The sequence below is a fragment of the Triplophysa rosa genome, linkage group LG20, assembly GCF_024868665.1.
Source record: "Triplophysa rosa linkage group LG20, Trosa_1v2, whole genome shotgun sequence".
Classification (NCBI taxonomy): Eukaryota; Metazoa; Chordata; class Actinopteri; order Cypriniformes; family Nemacheilidae; genus Triplophysa; species Triplophysa rosa.
In genome coordinates this window covers 13,932,424-13,958,768 of record NC_079909.1, presented here as the reverse complement: position 1 = coordinate 13,958,768, position 26,345 = coordinate 13,932,424, and the positions used below count along the sequence as shown (strand labels likewise).

The 26,345-nt window shown below is 39.0% G+C and overlaps 1 protein-coding gene across 1 annotated transcript in view; it reads right to left on the bottom strand.

Moving 5' to 3' along the window:
* Positions 1–316: 316 nt before the first annotated feature.
* The window catches only part of fbln2 (fibulin 2), a 54,645-nt gene continuing 28,616 nt past the window's right edge, over positions 317–26,345 (bottom strand). Inside the window, 12 exon segments of the mRNA XM_057362814.1 lie at positions 317–1,883; positions 3,842–3,965; positions 4,863–4,991; positions 5,293–5,409; positions 6,420–6,545; positions 7,962–8,090; positions 9,367–9,510; positions 9,692–9,829; positions 11,582–11,716; positions 14,245–14,323; positions 22,998–23,006; positions 23,070–23,122. Of these exon segments, the coding sequence (XP_057218797.1) occupies positions 1,526–1,883; positions 3,842–3,965; positions 4,863–4,991; positions 5,293–5,409; positions 6,420–6,545; positions 7,962–8,090; positions 9,367–9,510; positions 9,692–9,829; positions 11,582–11,716; positions 14,245–14,323; positions 22,998–23,006; positions 23,070–23,122 (1,541 nt within the window). The 3' untranslated portion in view covers positions 317–1,525.

Sequence of the window (26,345 nt, the reverse complement as noted above, 5' to 3'; positions counted from 1 at the left end):
ATAGCAGTCAGGGGTTATCTGTTGGGATGTACTACATACAGCACCGAGCTGCCGGCTTTGAGCAATGCACGCCCTCTTTCCCGATACCTACACAATGAGAGGCAGGGTTGAGCGGCCTCCAGGGTGCGACACAAAATGATAGCGTGGAGGTTTGTGATGGAAAGCACAATGAAAGGAGTAGAGAGCAAAGCAGCTCATTTCTCCAGACTGTACCATATGCTGAAACACTTTACCCGCTCAATAAAATGGAAACACGTAAAAGGAGTTGATTTAATAGAGGATTTAAGTGCATTTGACAAAAAATATTGTTTTTATTACATTTGATGAATTTTGATGCTTAATGAAGTAGCTGATGTAACAATTGTGTAAAAATAAAGTGAGCCTTAGGCTACAATGGGTACTTCCTGTTTTCTCCACTAGGGGGCGATCTTTAACTTTTAATGAAAGAATCCACAAGAAAACGCAAAAGATTTTTGGTTTTTGGTGGTTTTATTGAGATTCAGTTTTACAGACCAATAGAAGTGAATTCAGTAAGACAGGTAAGAATTACTCTGTTAATATACTTATGTATTTTGGTGTTTGGGTGCAAGGAGTATGAAATGCTGACGGAAACATACCTAATATGTTGCCAAGTAATGATAAAAATTCTGTGATTCCAGTTATGCTGTGCATGCGAATATAGTGAGGTGAATTTTTGGAACCCTGAGATGAATTTTAAAGACAGTAATACATAAAATAGGCCCAGTATTACAAATAAAGACGTACAGAATAACATAAAACGAAATGAAGAAATATTTTCAGTGCTCACACATTCTTCATGTATGTATGTTAAATGTTTGCAAAACGGTATATTTGCACCACAAACTATGAAGAGATACGTTTTGAAACAAATATTAGAAAACATAATACATCCTTTTAATTGCAAGTGATTACAGACACAGTCACCCACATTTCTCATGTGCAGGTGGAGTATGGTATGAACTGAGGCGTTTATTTGAGTTATCAAGGATAGGTTTTAAAACACAATTATTAGCCGTTTTTAAAAGAGCTGTAAACGCTGTCGACGTCTAAATGAGGCGAAAACGCTTGACGGGCCTGCGGCAGAATCGTGACAAATTTGTGTCTAAATGTCTAGCGCTACCTCAGCTCAACCCTTGCCACCCCCCACAGAGAAACATTGTGTGGTTAGAAATGAAACAAAGTGCTATAAAAAGCAGTTTCAGGCAATCAAGATAAATTGGTACTGTATAAACAGCATCTGGAGTAGAGCACTTTCAACACTTTAAAGAGGAAAAAGTGAGACTTTTAAAAGCCAAATGTTTCTGTCAGTCTCTGCGCTCAGCTCTGTTTGTTCTTGCTCTGCTCAAAACAAGCGGTCGGATCCCGACGGGAGAGTCCCGTCTAAGTCTGCTCAGCAAAATCCATTAGGCAAACAGAAGTCAAAAGAACAGCTAGATGACAAACAACTTCAAGGCCGAAGCTTGAGGAGTATAGCACCACATGAAATCAAAAGTGGAGTGAAGTATCACATGGAGTTCGGCGTGATGAAGACGTAGATTCGAGCCAGGAAAGTTGTGAAAGTTCCCTGACGCAGTAGCTTCATGTCCACGTCGATGAGGAAGTCCCGTGGCTCGTGCACCTGGCGGTGCAGGTAGACGGCGCCCGTGAAGCTGTTGAGCTTCCGTGTGCTGAAGTAGCCTTCTTCGTTTCCTTGCGGGATGCTGATGATGACGTTGTCGCCCGAGTAGGCGGGCGAGGGTCCGATACGGAAGATCTGAGCGGGGATGACGATGTTGGTCTGGAAGCTCAGTTGGTAGTATGTGATGCGTAATGGCATGGTCTGGCATTGCTGGAAGTTGGGGCAATTTAATCGCTCACAGCGTCTAAATAAGAGATGGCAGAGGTTTGGTCAATTTGATGTACTGTTTCACAATAACATCATTCGTTGTGAATGTTGTTCGACTGTGAAACACAAAAAAAGATATTTTGAGAAATGTCTTGGTGGTTTTGTGTCTATCCAATGGAAGTCAATGGGGGCCAATGTTGTTTGGTTACAACGCTCTTCAAAATATCTTCATTTGTGTTCTGCAGAAGAAAGAAACTCATAAAGGTTTGGTCAGTAAACTAAGAATTTTCACTTTCGGGTGAACTGTGCCTTTAAGAAAGGAATCTATAGATCACAGAAACCACCTAGCAACCACTCAAACCGCCTTAACAACCAGATCTGAATCTTTTTTCCATAGATGAACCAAATATTTTGTACAACACAACATTACAGAGCATGATACACGACATATGAGTGAGACAGTCCCTTCTAAAATGACCACGGCCCATAACAACTGTTCCACAGTAGGTGTTGTCCCCCTGCTGACCGTCTATGCTGTTAAATTTCTGATTAAGCTGTGAATCTCAGGAGGCCTGATGGCGAGCAGTGGGAGTTTCCACCAATCAGAGACCTCGCTGACACTGCCCATACGTGTGTGTTTGAACTACTGCCTGATCAAAGCAATCTGCCTCCATTCCCCTGCCTAGAAGGAATCATGCTCTGCTACAAGCCGGGCCCAATAAAGATGGCACGATGCTGCTATAATGTATATTTACATTCTTGAGACAGAACAGATGTACGATTACTTCTTAATATACGACTTACAGTTTCATCATTAGAAAATCGACACAGAGGGCTGTGAAATCTTTGTAAGATAAAGGTCAAGAACCAATAGCAGGTTCACTGTTGAAGTCCGGACAAAAGTATTGAGATATACTGTACCTTTCTAATAAGCATGTTTATCTATTTTAGTAATCCAATCAAAACCATACAATACCATATTAAAGAATTTTGTTTTCATAATCTGTTTGCAAGTTTTGGAAGGAACTTTACCCCTGAAATGACTGCAACCCTGTGTACAAGTCATTGATGGGTTTAGGTGATGAGTGTTTGGCTCCAAGGTGTTCAGCTGGGTTTAGGTCTGGGCTTTATGCAGACCAGTAAAGTTCTTCCACACTAGACTGAATCAATCTTTTCTTTTGAAATCTTGCTTTGTGCATTGGGGAATTATCATGTTGGAATAGAAAAGAAGCCTGGCCAAACTGTTGCTATAAAATTAAAAGCGCACAGTTCTCTAAAATATCATTACTGTCTATGCTGTAGCATTAAAGGTCCAGTGTATATAGCGGCATCTAGCAGTGAGGTTTCGAATTCTAACCAACGGCTCACTCCAGCGCTCGCTCCTCCCTTTCGAAGCTCTACGGTGGATGACACAGGATTAAGATGTCGTCATGTTTTCACTTCTTTGCCGAAGGAGATAACGTATTTACAAACCGCGCTCTATAGTGCAGTGTGTCCGTTTCGGGCTACAACATGGCGAATTCCATTGAAGAGCACCTGTGGTGTATGTAGATAGAAATAGCTCATTCTAAGCGAATAAAAACATAACGCTTCATTATATAAGGTCTTTATTCACCTCTGAAGACATAGTTATGTATATTATATTACATTTCTATCAATAGATCCTCCAAAAAAACCCACACTGGACCTTTAAGATTAACGCTCACGGAAGTAGTCAAACCTGTTCATTAGAAGGGGGCGTCCCAGTACTTTTGTCCATATAGTGTGTTCTGCATGATAAATGTGATTGTAATCGGGTGTAATCACAGTCTCAACCTCCATATCATCTCCGAAAATGAAGAAAATTTAGCAAGATAACAAATACTGCATGCCTATGCAATAAAGGCTCCTATTTAACAGACTCAAGTTTTTGCACGTCTCATGAAGAAACACACTAACGTATCTCATGCATTTCCGTCATTGCTTAAACGCTCTATGGCAGTATTGCATACTCACGTGTCTGACACTTTCTTGTAGTTCTCTGGACATGTAAAAGACAGGCAGCGGAACCCGCCCTGGATGTTGAAACAGGTCTGAGAGGCGGAGCAGTTGTGCGATCCAATGGCACATTCATCAATATCTGAGATAAAACAGATGTGTTAACATTTAGACATTTGGCAGACGGTTTTATTTAGTGCATTTAAGTTATAAATTCTTAGACGTACAGTGTGTGTGATCCCTGGGTATCAATACCAATATTAAACACAACAATTCACTTTAAAACTGATTCCATCCTGTTTCTTTCTCATTAAACACATAAAAAAGAGTAAAAGGTAACTCGATAATAAATCACCACGAAACTATTGAGCTTTTGCAGGTAATACATAAATAAATAACAAAATCGCAGCGCACGTTAAATTTGACCAGTCACAATCAATGCATGCAGGATGCGGTTGTCAGGGCGACTGATGTCTGCGGTGACTAACTGCCAAGCTTCATTTTGCTAGGAGTCAATTTTGGCCCCTCCAGAAGTAATTAATTATGCATCTCATTTTACAAAAGCAAAGTCCTCGTTACAGCTCGCCGGCTCCAATCCGCAAACTAATTCATTTGGCGCAGGCTTGCGCTAACCTCCGGGAGCCTGTACGGGCTCTTCTTCACCTCTCATTGACTTTCCTATCTCGAGAGCCTGAGGCAGTTTTGTCAATTTTGTGATCTTTCGGATAGAGACGGAAGACAGCGAGGAAGAGCGTTGTGGTGAACCTGTGGTTAGCCTCTCGCAACTCAATGTGCCAATTAGAGAAATTAAAGCTCAGAAACAAGTTTGTATCATTTGGCCTTTACAAAGGTGTTGGTTAGAATATGGACTTTGGGGCTCGTCCTCACTAAGTGCGATACCTTTAACTGTAAAGCTCTAAAAATCGCTCTAAATATATAGTGTCCAAACCACAACTACACAGAAGAACAATATTGTTGAAATCACAGAGTGTTTTTATCATCATATATATGATGTGATACAGTATTACATCAGATTTACCTTCACAGGTGCGTCCATTAGGTGACATGGTGTAACCGTGCGGAGGACAGGCACATTTGTAGCTTCCCGGGACATTCACACACTGGAACGCACAGAGATTCCCAATGCTCTGTGAGCACTCGTCGATATCTAGAGACCAAATAAAAGCATTCATCTTTATTTCTGAGAAAACGAGTTATTTATAGTGTAAAGAACAAAACATATGAAAGTACAGGAAGTTCAGGAAAACACTTGCTCCAATGTTCTCAGTATGTGTTGATTGAATTTTATTGACTGAAGGTTTACGAAGGGATCTACCTGTATCTGAGCTCCACAGAGGTTACATCATCAACAAATAATGAGTGTCCTTGTGTTTAAGCTATAATGGGCACAACCGGAAGGATGAAAAACAAATCAATTTCCTCTCTTGAAGACATTAGAGCAACTTTACCTTCACACGTATGACCGTCCTCTTTCAGGAAGTAGCCCATTCGGCAGTAACACTGGTACGAGCCGTAGATGTTTGCGCATTCCTGACCGCAGGGATTGCTGTCACATTCATTAAGATCTGAAAGAGCACACAAAAACATTAGGCGACATTTTGTGTTCAAAACTTCATGCATCTACAAATTTAATTTGCAGTTATTAGGGCTCAGGAAATGGAAACTGATTAAATGATTAAATACTGCGCTGTCAAAGTTGACAAGCTTTTTTTAGTACTTTTTATTGGTTAGATATTTGCAAAACCCAGTGACAAACATAAAGGGTGACTAATTACGAAATATGGAGATACGAGGTTTCAGAAGGACAGCAGTGATATGACAAATTATAATATTATATTATAAATGATGTGAATATATTATATGTATTTTTTTATCTTTTTGTAATATATTTATATATAATGTTTATTATTATTATGACTATTATGATGATTATTTTTTGTTAGTATAACATATTGTCCGAGCATGATCTGTAAATTAAAGAAATATTTAAAATGTACTTTTAATTTTTAAATAAAAAAAGATATATGTAAAAGGTAAAGAACGTTAAGTATTTCCATTGAATTTTACCGCATACACTGTTTTACAGCACACAATTGTACACAGTTTATTTTTTCCAGAATAGCTTTAAAAACATTTTTGTTTTTGAGACAAAATGCATATTTTTACCCTAACTTTGACTTTTGGACACCTGTTATGTTCTCACCCTTATGTAAGAACATTCAAGAACTATTTTCATCTTGCCAGATGACACATGGATTTATGCTCTTTTATTTTTGTATCTCTATTCCTCTGAAACCAGACTAAAAGTCACCTCATGGACAGTTCCTCTGGCTATCTTACCTGCCAAGTCCTTGAAATAAACGCTGACTAAATGAATGAAGTTTCTCAAAGTGGAACTTGCAACAAAAGTGCACTTCGTCATTTTAAAAACATCTGCAGCAGTCACCCTTGCTGACAGCTTACATTCTTTCACAGTCTTTCTACTCTATGTATAGTCCAGTCGTTTTAAAAGCACACCACGATCTTCACTGGCACGCTGCTTCTTGTTCCAATTCACCAGTGCAAATGGATGTACCTTCACAGTTCTTGCCGTCGAAAGCCAGGGAGAAGCCGGTAGTACAAGAGCACTGATAGGAACCCGGCGTGTTCTCGCAGGTCTGGGCGCACAGGCGGCCCGGGTACCTCCAGCATTCATTTACATCTGCCGGCAGAAGTGAAAAGAACTGTATTAGTGTATGTACATACTGCAGTCTGGGAGCATCTCTCTTCCTGCTACACCACAGAAACTGTGAGAGATAAAAGATAAGGATAATCAGCATGCTCTCTGGAGCATGAGCTACTGTTAGCTTAATCTATATGCATGTTCCTAGTCCGGGTAACCAAAGAGATGGCGGCGTCCTTTGGAAAATGGAGTCACACATCAGTATCCAGACTGCAGCTTAAAGCACTGCATGTGGTGGCGTTTGTAACTGTGCTTTAAGACAGTTCTCAAATGGCTTTGCTTAAAGGGGTCATATGGCGCGATTACATGTTTTTCTGTGTCTTTGGTGTGTTATAAGTTGCAAATACATGTATTAGACACGTAAAATTGCAAAAATTAAAGTGTCGTAACAAAAGATGCATTCTATCTAAAAGCGAATGCTCACCCAGACATGCCTGAAACACCTCGTGTAACCACACCCCCACAAATCTACGTCAGTTCGTGGTATGACTTGACTAAGACCGCCCAAATGTATACACAAGTAAGATGGGCGTACTTGTAAATCTCATTGTATCCTCATTGTATTTATAATGGGGTTTATTGTCTTTGATGAGTCGCGACGAGACATGGCGTAACACTGGTTGATCACTAACGGCAAATCTTTATAACGTCGTATATAAAAGGTAAAACAGTTAGCTATAGTTTTTAACTATTTAACATAATATATTTTTTAAAAACCTTACCAATCCTTTACATCCTGCTCTAGTCGCGCTGGCAAAAATGATGTATCGGCTTGATCATCTTCATTTTCCGGATCAGATTTGGGCTCGAATTATAAGGAAAGTACCGATGACATTTTATCACCTGTCAGTACAATTGCTTGGGAACCTGATGTTCCGAATATGGTAAGAGGCGTTGCATTTCCGTCACACGCTTGCAGTATTCGACCAATCCCTACGCACTGGTTAACTGGCCAATCATAGCACACCTCGCTTATCAGAGCGATGAGCTTTGTAAAAATTCCGCGCGTTTCAGAGAGGCGGGGCAAAGAGGAGATACAAACATGCACGGTATGTGGAAAATACAGCGTTTATGAACCTTAAATCGTGTATACACATTACATTACATCTAAAACAAACTATAATATTCGTTTTAGCCGTGTCATATCACCCCTTTAAAGGCATAGTTCACCGAAAAATGAAAATCATGTCATCATTTACTAAATGAGGACAGAATTCATATGTTTTGGATGAACTCAAGCACCCAGATTTTACAACAGAGATCAAGTGGTGAGCTATACTGTATAAACTTGCTATATTAACAGCCTATTTTCAGCACCTGCTAATTTGACAAAGGATGTGTTTTCATAGTTGTGTTGTACATCGTGTGTGTGTCAGTATGTTTGTAAATACGCACCCACACAGAGCTTGCGAATGGAGTCATACTGGTAGCCGGTTTGGCAGTCACAGCGGTAGCTGCCGGGCAGGTTGTGACAGATTTGGCCCTGTCCACAGCGGTGGGTGCTAGTCTGACACTCATCCACATCTGCAGATACACATTCCAATATTCCTTCAGCTTTTACAAGCAAGTGAATATTGCCTATGCATACTAACAAAAAGAAGGACCCATGCTACTACCATGATTTTATCATGATACCATGTTCTAGGCGTGTTGTTTTAAACAAGTGAAATTGTGTGAGGACACATATCGTAGAGACGCATGAAAAGATTGGTTAAATAAAAGAACTGTAAGGTTTGTTATTTATGGGGACTTCTATGTGTCCTACCTGTATGGTGTAACAGCAAACTTTTAATAATAAGCAAAAGTAAACTGTTAACAATATATATTTTTTATATTATTAGCATTTATATTTATATTACGAAATAGTATAAGAAGATTTATCTTCATTCTTCTTTTTTTTCTATTTTTTTGCTGTGTTAAACCATAGGACACGTGCGGTTTATTTGTCAACTACCCACATACTGTATAAAACGATTTCCCCAAGGATTTGGTTTAAGGGTACAGAAAACTACCAAATTTCGCCACAACAATATTAAACCACCAGTTATTTTTGACATTGTGGAAACATTTTGGTCCCCAGGAGTTTTATTTTTGTAAACATTTAAAACTGTTCTGTGGTTTAGGGTCAGGGGACGAACTATACATTTTGTACAGTATGGAAGTCATTGTGTGCGTGGTCCTGGTAAACCCGACATTGTGGGGACCAAGTTCAATTCAATTTTATTTATATAGAGCTTTTCACAATGTGCATTGTTCCAAAGCAGCTTTACAGGAGAAAATAAGAAAACTGAAAAACACAGAAAAGGTAAAACACAGCACAGTGCATGGTGTTGAACAAGCAAGATCCTTCTAATAATAAATAGGGTCCACACAAAAATAGTAATAGCATAATTTTGGACCTTGTGGTGACATTTTTTGGCCATCACGAGGCAAATAGGTTATAAATCAAACTAAATAATGTTTATTTGAACATTTAAAAATGCAGAAAGGTTTGTGTGAGGGTTACAGTGAGGCTTAGGAGATAAATACACAATAGACAATATACAGTTTAGAAATCATCACTGTATGTCCCCATAAAACATGGAAACCCAACATGTGTGTGTGGTGTTTTTGTACAGGTTTATTTGTCACTGTGGGGATCAATGTTCTCACAAGGATACTAAAACTATAATGGTAAATGTCTGATCCACCTACAATTGTGAGGAATGGCCAGGATAATTCAAGGCATTATGTCTATGGAAAGTCCCAACAATGCATAGTAACCACCGTGTGTGGTATGTGTGTGTAAGTGCATCCTCACCAACGCAACGTGCCCCATCAGGGCTGGAATGATACCCCCGACTGCATACAATAATCTTGCGCTGACAGGTATAAGAGCCCACTGTGTTTATGCAGTTAAAGCCAGAAGTACAAGGCTCACTTACACTGCTGCATTCATCTATGTCTAAAATAAAAAGGAGAAAAATAATTTGAAGTTAAACCAGAACCAAATGAAACATGAAATCAACTCTGCTCTTGTAAGCCTATTTCATAATAGCAATGTCATTTGTAATTTTTAGGTATTTTTCTTGCAACCGTCCACTAAGGGGCACTAAGTGACTCAAGATTGCTCTGCCATGTCTTACCGAGGCAGTTGCCATGTGAGTCCTGAGTGAAGCCCGTGAGACAGCGTTGCTTTGGGTTGCACGTGAAGGAGCCATCGGTATTCTGGCATTCGAAGCCCGTCCCACAGTTATGAGTACGCACTACACACTCATCGATGTCTAAAAGAGAAAAGCGCACCATGTCAAAACAAGACAAGAGACCAGACAGCTAGAAGCTACCCTGACTGGTACCTGCATTGAGGATTTGTTTAGCTTCTGAGATTGATGCTGATATTAAGTGCACTACGTGTCAAATAAATGATTTTTATTCCTTTAAAACCTCGCAAAGCTCACCAAATTTGGCAAGCGTGCACGTATAATGAATAGATCAGCCTCGTCTGAGATGTTTGTTGGAAGGAATGGGTTTGGACAGAGATCAACAGTCCTCAATTACAGGTTATAACTTCACAGCAGGTGGCACTGTGGCTCAATAACAGGCTTAGAAGACATGATCGCAATTTAAAGCAGCTGATCTCACAACATCAAACCCCATCGTCTTCCTCCACAGTCAACTTCACTTCTAACTGCATGTTAGCAATCACAGGTAAAGTAAACTGATTTCGTGTTTCACATAAAGTTAAACCGCGTGTAACCCAAACTGATCAGCACCATTACCCAAGTTAACATTATACCCACTCTGGGATATTTGGTGAGCCCTTAATTTCAGGTTTTCGGAAGCCGTTCCAAATCCTACAGCATCGGAGCGGGAAGTTCTCGTCTTCCGAAGCCTTTAATTTGGTCAAATCGACCATTTCCATTTCATCAGATATGATGGTAATTGTCCCTCCGCACTTATTAGCATGCACCAGACCGAGTCCTGACAAGAATCAGACTCTTGCAAAGTTTTCTCAGCATTCAAAGGCAATTTGAAATGGTTAGAGATGTGTCTAGGCATCTGCTTTGTGTAAAAACAGCACGCTGGATGCTTTAGATGTTAGTAAGTGAAAGCCTAAAGCCATCAGCTGTGGCCCGCAAAGGCCTGTGAAAAAATTACATTGTGCTGCACAGATTTATGTCATTACTGGTTCTTCGCTGACTGTGATGTTTTTAAATGACGAAGACACTGATCTCAGGTCAGTAAACTAGTGTGTGTGTGTGTGCGCGTGTGAGATACTTTGAAAAGGGTGGGAGGCTATTTGTTATTGATTCTGACCACACGCATCACTGAACGTTTGAGGATGGGGGATGTGCCATGTACCCGCTGATTTGCTCCCACATTCAGGCAAGTTCACGAAGACATACCGCACAGCATGTGTTAAAGGAACACTCCACTTTTTTTTGGAAATAGGTTAATTATCCAACTCCCCCAGAGTTAATAAGTTGAGTTTTACCGTTTTGGAATCTATTCAATCGATCTCCGGGTCTGGCGATAGCACTTTTAGCATAGCTTAGCATAGATCATTGAATCCAATTAGACCAGTAGCATCGCGTTCAAAAATGACCAAAGAGTTTCGATATTTTTCCTATTTAAAACTAAGACCGGCAGAAAATGAAAAGTTGCGATTTCTAGGCCGATATGATTAGGAACTGTACTCCCATTCCGGCGTAATAATCATGGAAGTTTACTGCCGTAACATGGCTGCAGCAGGCGCAGTGATATCACGCAGCAAAACTCTTTGGTCATTTTTGAACGCGATGCTACTGGTCTAATTGTACTAAAATGTAAGAATATGATTGTACAAATTCATACAAATTAGCCACATCATAAATTACACACGAATTCCAGTGAGATTGCGTTGGATAAACACATCTGTATACACAACCCACTGAATGGACTGCTCCTTAGACTCATTTTCATTAGCTTCACATTTCATAAACATTACGTTGCACTTGCAGATATTATTTACAAATATTTGTTACTAGTCCACCCACCTTCACACACTCCGTTTCTCTCCTGGTAGCCTCTTGAACACGAGATCCGCCTCTGGCACATAAACGATCCGATTGTGTTCACGCACCGCTCATCCGCCTGGCAGGTGTGTGTGTTCGTCACACACTCGTTCAAATCTGCAAAGTAAAAGTGCAGGTGACATGAGGTACATGAACAGAAAAAAATCTGTAATTATGAAATATTGGTGGTGATCTCCATTTCTGAAGCATCTTTGTTGCTGGTTGCAATGTCACATTTGAATGGCAAGCAGGATAAAGGAGGCCGGTGTTTATTTTATGTTCTGTCACTACAGTGAAGAGTCAAGATGACCAGATTGATTAAAAGCAAGAACTCTAGACAATGTTAAAGTGTAAACAGGACAGAAACAAGCCCAGAGACTGGATAATTACTTCAGACTTAAACAATGGCTGATTTGTAGGCTAAAACAGGATTTAATCTGTCATGTTTTTGCCAAAATAAACAATTTAAGGCAGAACTCTAGAGAAAAGCCCATATGTTGGTTTATCTGTTCTTCACAACGGCTGGAGACACCACAGAGAGAACAATGATTCTGGGCAATTTGTTTAAAAGTACAAGCCAGTTTAAGTAATCACACACAAGATTTGCATTTAAAGAAGAAAATACTCCACCAACGCAGCAAAATAATAGTGCTGAGGTTTTAGGAAACTGAAATCACCCTGGCCATTCTTGGCCATTGCAACACAATCTCACAGGAATTATAACAATTTTACAATGTGGCAAATTTGTACGTTGTAACGATTTGTACGTTTACGTACGACTTGCTTTCACTATGCACTGAAATTAAAATTCTTGGCCAAAGCCGAATAAAAATGAAACACTTGACCGAATGCTGAACATGGCTTTTCGCATTTCTTCTATTTATTTAGCCAATTTTTTCACTATTGCACAAACTGAATGGTCAAAATGTGCGTTTTATATTTTGTCTTGCTTTCCAATATACAATAACTTAAAATAAAATTGAGCAAAACAAGTAGGCTAAATTAAATACAAAATTGAGCCCTCTCCCTTCTTGAATAGCCAATATTAAGCCTATATCTGACTGCTGAAAGAATGTACTGTAGCTACTCTGTACCCCTACAACAAAACACTTCATTAAAAAGTGTCATTAAACACTATAAGATAAAAATATGAATAAACGAAAACTGTTGGATTATTATAGGCTACACTGCAAAATGATTTAAAGAAAAAAAAACGTCCATGCAAGCAATTCTGACTGACAACCATTTCAGTTCACATCTTTCCTCCAAACTCCGCCCACAAAAGCTGACGTTCTCTCAGAAGGTCAGAACATACTTTGACAAGTTGTTTAGTACAGGGAACTGTGTGCACGCGACCACTGTATGATGTCAAAGGATGTCGCGAGCAGCGGGGCTACTGTCATACCGCCCGCTCCAGTATTAAGTACACAAGTTACCAAAATAAAGACGCTTTTATTCATAAATTTTCTCAAGTTCCGTGCTTTAAAATGCTCCACACACTGCCGACGCGTTTGCTGGCCGTCTCTCTCTCTCTCCCTCTCCCTGTCACACGTCAATTTATTCGGCCATTCTCTTATTCGTGCATCCCTAGCTTTCACGCCAGTGACGTTAGGTTTCGGGGTTAAACACATTACTGTGTTCAATGGATCGAATTATTGAGACATTTTCTTAAGATGTATTTAACATGTATTTAACTTGAAAAGCAAACAATTTTATCCAGAGAAAACAATGTATTAATATAAAATATTGCATAAACCTAATGACTACAGAAACACTCAATTAATGAGTCTTTAGAATGCTTGTACATCTGAAATAATAACATCTGTTCCCTGCATTGTAGCTTTTCACAGGAGGACAAGACTTCTATGAAAATATCATGAGATTATTTCTCTCTCAAATCTGCATTTTCTCCACTAGCAGACAGTTGTGGAGCTTCTGGTCATTTCCAGTTGCCCTTAAGTCTACATTTTAGCGCAGTTCCTCGTGTAGTCAGATTGCACTCTTTATCTCTTTTTTAAAAGTTCTTAGCTTCATGTAAACATTATTTAGCTCCAGGAGGCATGCAGAAAGCATCTCGGGCTCTTTTTTCGCGCTCTGTCACTGATACGGCACAAAAACATCAACAAGCCGCCTCATCAGTATACACGAGCGGAGGCACTTATTCAAAACATTTTCTTTATCATAACAATATGTTGAATTGCCTTCAAAATGTGGTACTCTGAAATGCATTAGAGGACACGCATTCGTATGAATAATGTATGTGTGCAGACTTGAGGCCATGGGGAGTGAGAGAGCACTATCGTGATGTGTCATGGCTGTGGCGGGAACGCTGAGGATTATTCAGTGTTCAGTGAAATTGAGATGAGTGGGTGATGATCAAGCTTTGTATACGCAGTTTGTCTAAAATCCTGTTTATTGAGACACATACAAGCATACACACATATATGTACAGTATACATGTCTGAGAATCCTAAGAGAGTTCAATGTAATTTGTGAAACATATTTTTCCATTCAGAACATCGCTCTTACGCAGCCGGGGTAACTTCATTTATGCTCCAATTTTTATGTGCATGTGGCACGTGGTGATTGTTCATTTTCGATTTACGAGTTAAAATTGCCCTCCAATGTCGGTTGAGATCTCTTACCCACACAATCTCTACTCTGGTTGTGAACAAAGCCATCATCACACATCCATCCGAGCGACACACACCGGTAGGAGCCCTCCTGGTGTACAAACACCTCTTCAATGGAGCTGTTGCCAACTATTTTCAATGAAAAGTAGCTAAAACCTGCCCAAAAGTCGCTAAATGTCGCCATGCGCAAATTTGCAAATCAGTGACGTCATCACGTAGTATTTGTCAAGCTAAGCACTTCAGGTCTGCTTCATATCTCTGCTCTCTGAGCTGTTGTATAAAGTATTATATTAAAACAATTAACCCAAATTCACAATAAATAGGTTCTTAGTTACTGTTTATATAATAGTGAGTGAACTCGACCCCTTAAAACTACACACCAGCAGTCACTTTCGTTGAACAGCTAAAATCCGTCTGTGTCCATGTTTATGCATTCATACAATCATCGTGTTTTAAATCATAAATGCTCCAGCAAGGTCAATAAGTGGTTAGTTCTTGGAAACACTGTTTGTACATACAGTATATAGGCCTACTGTAGACTGAATGTGTGCTGCTTCTCCCTGCCGCTCAACCTCAGTAGACAGAGAGGCGGTGCTGCGCTGGAAAGGCAAAAACTCGCTCTCGCGGGGCTGTAGAAGTGAAGCAGAATGTTTCGCCGAGGCTAATTCAGAAAGTAGCTCGATTTGTCGCTAGTCGCTTTTTGAAAAATAAGTCGCTATATAAAGCGACAAAGTCGCCAAGTTGGCAACACTGGGAGCAAGTGTCCCTCGCGGCTCTCACTAAATCTTTGGTGTTTCGAGTCTGACGTCATCACGCAACAGTGTTTTTTTTTTTGGCGATTTTAACAATCATAGGTAGTTTAGATGGTTAGAGTAAGGTTAGGGTTAAGGGTAAAGGTTTCGTAAGACTTGAAACACCAAGGATTTAGTCAAAACCAACAAGCCACGCCCACGGATCTCGCTCATTCACTTCCTTGAAACACACAACAGACGTGTGCAAACACACACCCACCCTTGTAACGAACACAGCAGCACCGCCATAAAGCCACATTAGCGTTTTACGAGGTGCGAGATCAGATTAGGTTTTGTTTCTAATAGTTTGGTTTGCTCTAAATCAATTTACCATTTTATTGTTGTTTCAAAGTGGGTTTTCTCCTTGGCGAAATTGCACGCAGGCCCGGCTTTATGAATCTATAACACTTAATGTTTACCACGTGAATATGGCTTACGAAGAGAAACAGATGCTGGGGAAACTGAGGAGGACGACAGGCCATATACAGTTAAAAGTATATACCTTACGCAAACTGCGTCGCGTGTCGTGCGTGCACTCGGAAGGGTAATGTGTTGCGTACATTGAATGAAAGTTAATACTAAAATATTTCATTAAAACAAACCCCCAATCCAGTTTCCTTCACACTGTGACTAAAAATCTTGGCTGCACAAGCAAAGTCAGACAAGCTTTATTTTGTTTCTGCCAAGATGAAATCAAGGTCTCTGACCACCCGCATTTAAGCATATGGGAGCACTTTGAAGACGGATAGACAAAGAATAAAATAAACCCAGGGATAATTCAACAGTTAAAGCCGCCAGTTCGCCTGAGTCCATTTCGATGATAGCCTCCCTTAAACTTTCCTCAAATGCAGAGATTAAGATACACTACATTTACAGCTCCTGTCTCCTGAAGCAAGGCAAACCTAAAACATCGGCATAAAACCTATCATTCACGTTGACTCGTGGACAGTTTGCGACTGCTGTCGTCGCAGTCGTAAGTATCCTTGTAAAAATTTCAGCTATTAAACAGAACTTAAATAACGTGAACATCAACCTTTTCTGTAAATGTTTAAGGCAGCTTATTCAGTCAGGTGGTATAAATTACATACAGAAATCCACACAGTTACACTGGCACCAGTGGGGCTGAAGGAGAATAATTTGTCGTGGATCAGTGAAACTGAAGGAAATAAGGTAAGACTTCACGTAAGTTTGCAATATGTTGAGAAGGAAATGTTTAGTGTTTTGCTGCTTTAAAACTCAGTCGGGTTGTTGGTAAAAAGTTTCACTTTACCTTCACAGGTGTGTCCGTCAACCATCAGAAAGTATCCAGGGAAACAGGAGCAATGCGCTAGGCCTCTGACCGCAGAACAGCGCTGAGCACAGGGTCCATTATCTGCCGCGAAAAACACACCAGTTAATGCATCTACCACACTTTCTAATAACTATGTCTGGTTATAAGATTTCAGTGCCCAAGCACGACTAGCAGCTATTTAATGATGCTTATGGAAAGACCAGAACACAATGTGACAAATGTAATAGCGGGTGGCAAGAAGATTCGTAAAACGAAGCCAGTTTTGAATTACACAGCGTCCACAAAATAAATCTGAGGCGCGGCACAGCAGTTAGCGCACATTGGAGATGTGCAGCTGTGTCACTTGCGTGGTGCTCACACATTTAAATAATAATAATAATAAACATTATAATAATAACTGCTACTTGTCTGAACGGTTTGCCTAAATAAAAAGGCCTAGAAAGAAATGCTTCAGCCTAAACCGATCTGACATAGCTGAGCAGTTAAAAATGATTTTTTCTGCATGACTTGATGAGTTACCCAGAGCATTTCAACCCTCTTTAGCCGAAACTGAGGCACCAGAGACGCGACAGTGTCCCAGACAGGACATTTTTAAGTCTTTAAACATCCATCCATTCTAAACCACATATACATTAAACCTTGAGATCATAGCTTAAAACAAAGTATCCCCATTCATCCCCAAATTAAGTATTCTCAAGTAAAGCTTAAGATTTAGATTTTAGATTTAGATTCAATTTATTGTCATTGCACATGTACAAGGCAACGAAATGTGACCTCTGCATTTAACCCATCCAGAGAGTAGTGAACACACGTACCCCCGGAGCAGTGGGCAGCTATCACTACAGCGCCCGGGGAGCAAGTAGGGGTAAGGTGCCTTGCTCAAGGGCACCTCAGTTGTTACCCGCCGGCCCTGGGAATCGAACCGGCAACCTTCTGGTCATGAGTCCGACTCTCTAACCATTAGGCCACAACTGCCTAACACAACTAAACTTTCATTTTAAACGTTGTAAACTTGGAGTACACAACTAGTTTACAACTACATTTTTATCTGCACTGCCACAATACTACAAGTAAACGTACTATTTTAATACTTTTTAATTTATGAAAGTAAACTTCGAAATGTACAGTACTCGCAAAACTACTAGATTTGTAGTTTTTATGCATGTAAGTATTCTTTAAGTAAACTTAATATCATACTTACAGTTTACAATTTATTTATATTATATATTATATTGTTACAATATAAACTTAGTCATGTAGACTTATAAGACAACTATTTGGAAAAAGTGTAAAACTATTTGGGAAAAGTATTAAATAGGTGAATCATTCTAAACAGTAAACACAACTACAAGCCAAGTATACTTAGTACACCTCACTATACTTTTAAGTATATCTCAAAAGATGAAGTATAGGCCAAATATCCTTCTACATGTAGGCCTATCCTTTTCTGATAAGTACACAAAAAGTAGACTGTATACTTTCTCATTTTGTGTAAAAGAAATATACTTATAGCACGCTTGAATAAGAATAACCTCTTGGACAAAGTGATTTTTTGTTTTCAGTTTAGCATATTTCAATTAAGCTAATGTGTGATACCTCTATTAGAATGACTATTCCTGCAAGTTGACAATATCTGGAATTTAGTTCTACATCATGATGCAACAAGTGTAACAGGTCATCTAATAACATTATGTGCACTCCAAAACAACCAAGACATGACTAACAGACTGGCCACTTGTCAACAACACATCATTACAGGAATGATTTTGAGTCTCTCCAACCTCAAAAACATGTGCACGTTATTCTGTTATAAATGTAAGCTAAGACAGGAATATCCGGCCTGCCAGAAATTCACTCCAACTCTGAACAGGGAGGATCTGGACTGGAGACAGAAGACCTGGATTGGAGAGATGATATGGGATGTGTGGATTTCTGCTGCTTTGGCTGCAGTTAAGATGTTGAGTGCGGTTGGAGAGATGGGATTTGGCAGTTGTGTTGGCTATTTGGAAGAATAGCAGTGTTTCGGGAAACAGTATAGTCTTTATTACCTCCTGAGAATTAAGAATGTTGAGGGTTGTGTTATGTAGAATGTGTTGTGTTATAGTCGGATAGTTGTGCCTTGATGATGTATACAATGTCTGGTAAAAATATTTGTGAATACTTTGTGTTAAAAGGAGTGGGGAATCCACATCAATGTGCTTTTGACAGGTAAAGAAATTCAGTTCTTGGTTTAACATTACATACCTGCACATGGATAATGTAAGACGGGGGTCTCAGTAAAGGTTTCCTGTTGTGCAGGAGGTACAGTCACCACCTGGTCTTCCTCACTAACTCGGTTGTCTTCCTCCTGGTTCTCTGTAAAAGAAAAAAGAGTTACATCTCAACCTTATTATCTGGCATCCTTTAAAATCACTTACGATTGATAGTGCATGTGATTTAGAGTTTCTCCACAAATTTTAATCATGCGAAATTATAGTAAGCGCTATTCAAGTTCCGTCTTTCACCAATAAACCTGTCAACAAAATTCATTCTGAAGGTCAGCTGAGGATTCAGATAGAGAAGTTACTATAGTGTCTGAATCATGAGAGTGTTATGTCTTATACTGGAGCATAAACAATACTCTCAACGCTTCTATATTAACATGGAAGACAAAAACAACATCGTATGTAATGACGTAATGGGAAACCAAGGACAATAAATTACAACTCGCGGCGAATCAGACAAAACAATGATAGTCTGTCTATGTCAGAAAGGATGTCCATTGTTCTCTCTAGAGCTGCATAAAAATAGTTGAAGGAATATTATCACCCCCAAATTTTCATTTTGTCATTAATTTATTAATATAAATGCAAACCATTACATTATTTTTAAAGTAGGCTATACTACATACTGACGTTGTATTGCAAAAGAGCTGTGTAAGGATTGCATACATTTGACTATTTCTTTAATTTATGATTCATTTTAGATAGTTGTGACTGCGCTCTGTGCTATTATAATGGGATGATTCACTGACTCATCATGAAAACGTTCTCTGTTTTATGTAGAAGCACGCACCTAAATGCATTACAAACTCCCAGTATAAAGAATGAGGTGATTTTGAATTCAGGTCATGCCCATAATGTAGATATAATGTTAGGCAGTAAGAAGATGAATTTCATTGTGTAATGCAGGGCTGATAGTGAGTGTTTTGTTGTGAATAACGATGAGGCTTACATAAACTGAGACATCGGCAGAATCAGGATAACATAAACCTTCTCGTGCATGGATTTTAATTTTAAAAAAATCTTAAGACTAATCTTCATACAGTTTATTACATCCATAGGAAAGATCCTTCTGGTTTAAGACAGCCTTTCTATATAATCGAGATTTAAGGTGTACCTGACTGAATGAAAAAGAGAATCTATTCCCAATTTATGAATCAAACACGCAAGTTTTGTTTAGTATACAAAGAGTTATTACAGCCATGATATTACCTGGCACACAGGTGCGTGCGTCCTGCAGGAGCGTGTATCCAGGGTGGCAGACACACAGGTAGGATTCGTGAGTACTGATGCAGGCGTGATGGCAGATTGCTCCAAATCTCTGGCACCTGTCTTCGTGCTCTAAATCCTCCAGTGAATTTGCTCCAGGATCCACTTCTCCAACAGACAGCGCTTGCTTTGGGAACTGACTGTCTGACACTGCGAAAGCAGAGACGTTGTAAATTTAAGTCTGCGATTTAGAGCAGTTTTGGGCAAACATTAAAACGGCTTCCTGCATATCGGGTGCAGCACACTAACCTTTGAGGAAATAACAGAGGAGTTCTTCGCATACTGGTAATATCAACAAAACTGTTGTTTATACTACATATACTATATACTTTACTATATCTACAAATAATAATTATAATAAAATAAGAAATATTATGCTAAAGATGTGAATTTTCTCATCTCTTACATTGGTTTCTAAACTGATTATTGAACAATAGTTTAAGGTATTAGATTATAATGATTAAATTAGACGCCAATTGTTTGTTAACGTTAGAATTAAAAAGTGCAAAAATCTGTTATTGGATATTTTGCTAAGTATTCATGTTAGTTAATAGGGTTAATATTCTGTTATATATTTTTTAATCTAGCTTTTCTCAATATTACTTCTATGAACATCAAAGCGTCTCTAATGAATGTTCTCATTACTTCAAGGATAACCCAGATGTCAACCAGACCGACAACTGCTCACATATAAACTTAATACATATTAAATCAACATCGCAGACAACACCTGCCATTCCACCTCCACCAGCTGTACCTGCCCCGCCCTCAATATTCTCCATCTGCCAATCACATTCAATCAATCCCAAACCCATAGTCGCCCAGAAAGCAACTGATAGAGTTAATGAGTGCTCTTTCCAACATCGCGCGCCAATTTGGCAAGAACCTCCAATGACTTAGCAATTAACGTCTGGTTAAACAAAATAAACAGGCTCAGCTTCACCCTACACTGCACACTGGTGTAAAGTAAATATTTCTCACAGTCATTAACTGAATACTAAATGCTATGAAGGGGCGAGAGAGATTAAACATTTCCGCTATAATTAATCGCGGTATGGGACTGAGATGGCATGGGGCTTGAGAAAGCATCCCTCATGGAAATAATTACCTCCCGACCATTTTCCTATCGCTTAAACCTTTAATGCTACATAGAGAGAGCACATGCAGTTAAGGATAGTGTCCTGAAAGACAGTGAGAAAGATCTTTTCATAGGTGCCTCTGTGGAGGCAATTTAATTGGAACAATTTTAAGGGGGCCATCATCTGTCTGTGCACGGATATGAGACCAGTCCTAATATATTGACACAGCTATAACTATCTCACCTTGCCTCAAGATATCAGGTAGGCTCTTTAGATGAAGCAAGGCGTCGGGCCAGAGGAATGTACTGGTTGAGAGATGGCAAGAAGTAAAGTCGGGGTTTTATGTCTCATTTAAAGGACGAAGGACCCCGGTTCATTGACTTGGGCTTGGCTTATAACTGTGGGAGCTGAGCAATGAACGTCTGCCATTAGAACAATATGGCACTCTGCCATGCAGGGTAAAAGTATGAAAGCCAGGACAGTGTTGAAAAACTTTATTCAGCTATAATTAACATAACCTCCATTTTATTATGTAGGGGACACTGGGGGCAATTGTAAAATTTGTTTATATTTTCTCACAGACTACTACAGTGCAAATCTACCTTCAAAAGTTTGGTAAAAGAAACATCGCTGCTGTCCTTCTGAAACCTCATATCTCCATATAGTCTCCATAGGTTTTATTGCCATAAATCATGGTTGGTCACCCTTTATGTTTATCACTGGGTTTTGCAAATATCTAATTAATAAAAGGTATTAAAAAGTGCTTGTGAACTTTGACAACACAGTGTTGAATCATTTAAAAAGCACAGCGCTTTTTACTCTTTCTTGAAAATAACGAATTTGGACATCCGGGGTTTCGGAAGGACAGCGGCGATATGCAGCATACATATCTGTACCATTATTGGACTTAATAATAAAAAAGATCATAATACTTAATTTAAGTGTACAACTAGAAAAAGTTCTATAGAATAATAAAATCTATTATCTATATAATATCACTGCTTTAAAACATATTATTACGGAAAGGATTTTACTTCTAATAGTTCTCTCAGCTGTCATGAATAATGTATGTTTAAAGCAGGCGACTTAGAGGGATTACCTTATCTGAAATAAGCGAAATCACTACACAACACAAGAAATGTGTGATTCTTCATCTACTTTTTTGATGATTTAATGGTCTTTAGGTCAAATATTTTTAATTCCTAACTATTGTTACAATTGCCCCTGACCTCACAGCCATGATACAATGGTATTCGACAACTACCTGTATAGTATACCACACTGTAAAAATACAATTTCAAATTGTTCTCGAACAAAGGTAATAAAGTAAATTGAACAAAGTTTTTTTAGTAAAAGAAGAAGAATGTATTATTTTGAGTATTTTGTACAAAATTAGTCTAAATGTGGTACCAACAAAGATTCTTAAACTTTTTCAAACACAATTCTAGTGTTTGAAAGTTCCCATCATGCACTGCAGAATTTTCAATTCGCCGGTTAAAATTATTAAAATGATTGCTATTTTAGTGTTTGCTGGCTATATTTTTTGTTTTTGTTGTCATTGTAAGTTACCTTTGGTATTTAGAGTTCCTTTTTAACTATATGATGTTTAATGATGTTTGATGACTTTAACCCTGATTGAGGCTCATGTGCTTCAGTGTTGAGCTCTGAAGTAAATGACGCAGTGAGGCCACTGCTAAAATGTTTAAATCACAAACAGCTTAAGCAGTTACTTAAGTAGAGTGTGTATATAATATATCTATTAAGTAGATTGTGTATATAATAATAGAACATTTATTTATTAACATTATATAAAACATAATCTTTTGAGTTTGGTCAACTAAGTAGTACTAAAATGTAAGAATATGATTGTACAAATTCATACAAATTAGCCACATCATAAATTACACACGAATTCCAGTGAGATTGCGTTGGATAAACACATCTGTATACACAACCCACTGAATGGACTGCTCCTTAGACTCATTTTCATTAGCTTCACATTTCATAAACATTACGTTGCACTTGCAGATATTATTTACAAATATTTGTTACTAGTCCACCCACCTTCACACACTCCGTTTCTCTCCTGGTAGCCTCTTGAACACGAGATCCGCCTCTGGCACATAAACGATCCGATTGTGTTCACGCACCGCTCATCCGCCTGGCAGGTGTGTGTGTTCGTCACACACTCGTTCAAATCTGCAAAGTAAAAGTGCAGGTGACATGAGGTACATGAACAGAAAAAAATCTGTAATTATGAAATATTGGTGGTGATCTCCATTTCTGAAGCATCTTTGTTGCTGGTTGCAATGTCACATTTGAATGGCAAGCAGGATAAAGGAGGCCGGTGTTTATTTTATGTTCTGTCACTACAGTGAAGAGTCAAGATGACCAGATTGATTAAAAGCAAGAACTCTAGACAATGTTAAAGTGTAAACAGGACAGAAACAAGCCCAGAGACTGGATAATTACTTCAGACTTACACAATGGCTGATTTGTAGGCTAAAACAGGATTTAATCTGTCATGTTTTTGCCAAAATAAACAATTTAAGGCAGAACTCTAGAGAAAAGCCCATATGTTGGTTTATCTGTTCTTCACAACGGCTGGAGACACCACAGAGAGAACAATGATTCTGGGCAATTTGTTTAAAAGTACAAGCCAGTTTAAGTAATCACACACAAGATTTGCATTTAAAGAAGAAAATACTCCACCAACGCAGCAAAATAATAGTGCTGAGGTTTTAGGAAACTGAAATCACCCTGGCCATTCTTGGCCATTGCAACACAATCTCACAGGAATTATAACAATTTTACAATGTGGCAAATTTGTACGTTGTAACGATTTGTACGTTTACGTACGACTTGCTTTCACTATGCACTGAAATTAAAATTCTTGGCCAAAGCCGAATAAAAATGAAACACTTGCCCGAATGCTGAACATGGCTTTTCGCATTTCTTCTATTTATTTAGCCAATTTTTTCCACTATTGCACAAACTGAATGGTCAAAATGTGCGTTTTATATTTTGTCTTGCTTTCCAATATACAATAACTTAAAATAAAATTGAGCAAAACAAGTAGGCTAAATTAAATACAAAATTGAGCCCTCTCCCTTCTTGAATAGCCAATATTAAGCCTATATCTGACTGCTGAAAGAATGTACTGTAGCTACTCTGTACCCCTACAACAAAACACTTCATTAAAAAGTGTCATTAAACACTATAAGATAAAAATATGAATAAACGAAAACTGTTGGATTATTATAGGCTACACTGCAAAATGATTTAAAGAAAAAAAAACGTCCATGCAAGCAATTCTGACTGACAACCATTTCAGTTCACATCTTTCCTCCAAACTCCGCCCACAAAAGCTGACGTTCTCTCAGAAGGTCAGAACATACTTTGACAAGTTGTTTAGTACAGGGAACTGTGTGCACGCGACCACTGTATGATGTCAAAGGATGTCGCGAGCAGCGGGGCTACTGTCATACCGCCCGCTCCAGTATTAAGTACACAAGTTACCAAAATAAAGACGCTTTTATTCATAAATTTTCTCAAGCTCCGTGCTTTAAAATGTTCCACACACTGCCGACGCGTTTGCTGGCCGTCTCTCTCTCTCTCCCTCTCCCTGTCACACGTCAATTTATTCGGCCATTCTCTTATTCGTGCATCCCTAGCTTTCACGCCAGTGACGTTAGGTTTCGGGGTTAAACACATTACTGTGTTCAATGGATCGAATTATTGAGACATTTTCTTAAGATGTATTTAACATGTATTTAACTTGAAAAGCAAACTATTTTATCCAGAGAAAACAATGTATTAATATAAAATATTGCATAAACCTAATGACTACAGAAACACTCAATTAATGAGTCTTTGGAATGCTTGTACATCTGAAATAATAACATCTGTTCCCTGCATTGTAGCTTTTCACAGGAGGACAAGACTTCTATGAAAATATCATGAGATTATTTCTCTCTCAAATCTGCATTTTCTCCACTAGCAGACAGTTGTGGAGCTTCTGGTCATTTCCAGTTGCCCTTAAGTCTACATTTTAGCGCAGTTCCTCGTGTAGTCAGATTGCATACTCTTTATCTCTTTTTTAAAAGTTCTTAGCTTCATGTAAACATTATTTAGCTCCAGGAGGCATGCAGAAAGCATCTCGGGCTCTTTTTTCGCGCTCTGTCACTGATACGGCACAAAAACATCAACAAGCCGCCTCATCAGTATACACGAGCGGAGGCACTTATTCAAAACATTTTCTTTATCATAACAATATGTTGAATTGCCTTCAAAATGTGGTACTCTGAAATGCATTAGAGGACACGCATTCGTATGAATAATGTATGTGTGCAGACTTGAGGCCATGGGGAGTGAGAGAGCACTATCGTGATGTGTCATGGCTGTGGCGGGAACGCTGAGGATTATTCAGTGTTCAGTGAAATTGAGATGAGTGGGTGATGATCAAGCTTTGTATACGCAGTTTGTCTAAAATCCTGTTTATTGAGACACATACAAGCATACACACATATATGTACAGTATACATGTCTGAGAATCCTAAGAGAGTTCAATGTAATTTGTGAAACATATTTTTCCATTCAGAACATCGCTCTTACGCAGCCGGGGTAACTTCATTTATGCTCCAATTTTTATGTGCATGTGGCACGTGGTGATTGTTCATTTTCGATTTACGAGTTAAAATTGCCCTCCAATGTCGGTTGAGATCTCTTACCCACACAATCTCTACTCTGGTTGTGAACAAAGCCATCATCACACATCCATCCGAGCGACACACACCGGTAGGAGCCCTCCTGGTGTACAAACACCTCTTCAATGGAGCTGTTGCCAACTATTTTCAATGAAAAGTAGCTAAAACCTGCCCAAAAGTCGCTAAATGTCGCCATGCGCAAATTTGCAAATCAGTGACGTCATCACGTAGTATTTGTCAAGCTAAGCACTTCAGGTCTGCTTCATATCTCTGCTCTCTGAGCTGTTGTATAAAGTATTATATTAAAACAATTAACCCAAATTCACAATAAATAGGTTCTTAGTTACTGTTTATATAATAGTGAGTGAACTCGACCCCTTAAAACTACACACCAGCAGTCACTTTCGTTGAACAGCTAAAATCCGTCTGTGTGTCCATGTTTATGCATTCATACAATCATCGTGTTTTAAATCATAAATGCTCCAGCAAGGTCAATAAGTGGTTAGTTCTTGGAAACACTGTTTGTACATACAGTATATAGGCCTACTGTAGACTGAATGTGTGCTGCTTCTCCCTGCCGCTCAACCTCAGTAGACAGAGAGGCGGTGCTGCGCTGGAAAGGCAAAAACTCGCTCTCGCGGGGCTGTAGAAGTGAAGCAGAATGTTTCGCCGAGGCTCATTCAGAAAGTAGCTCGATTTGTCGCTAGTCGCTTTTT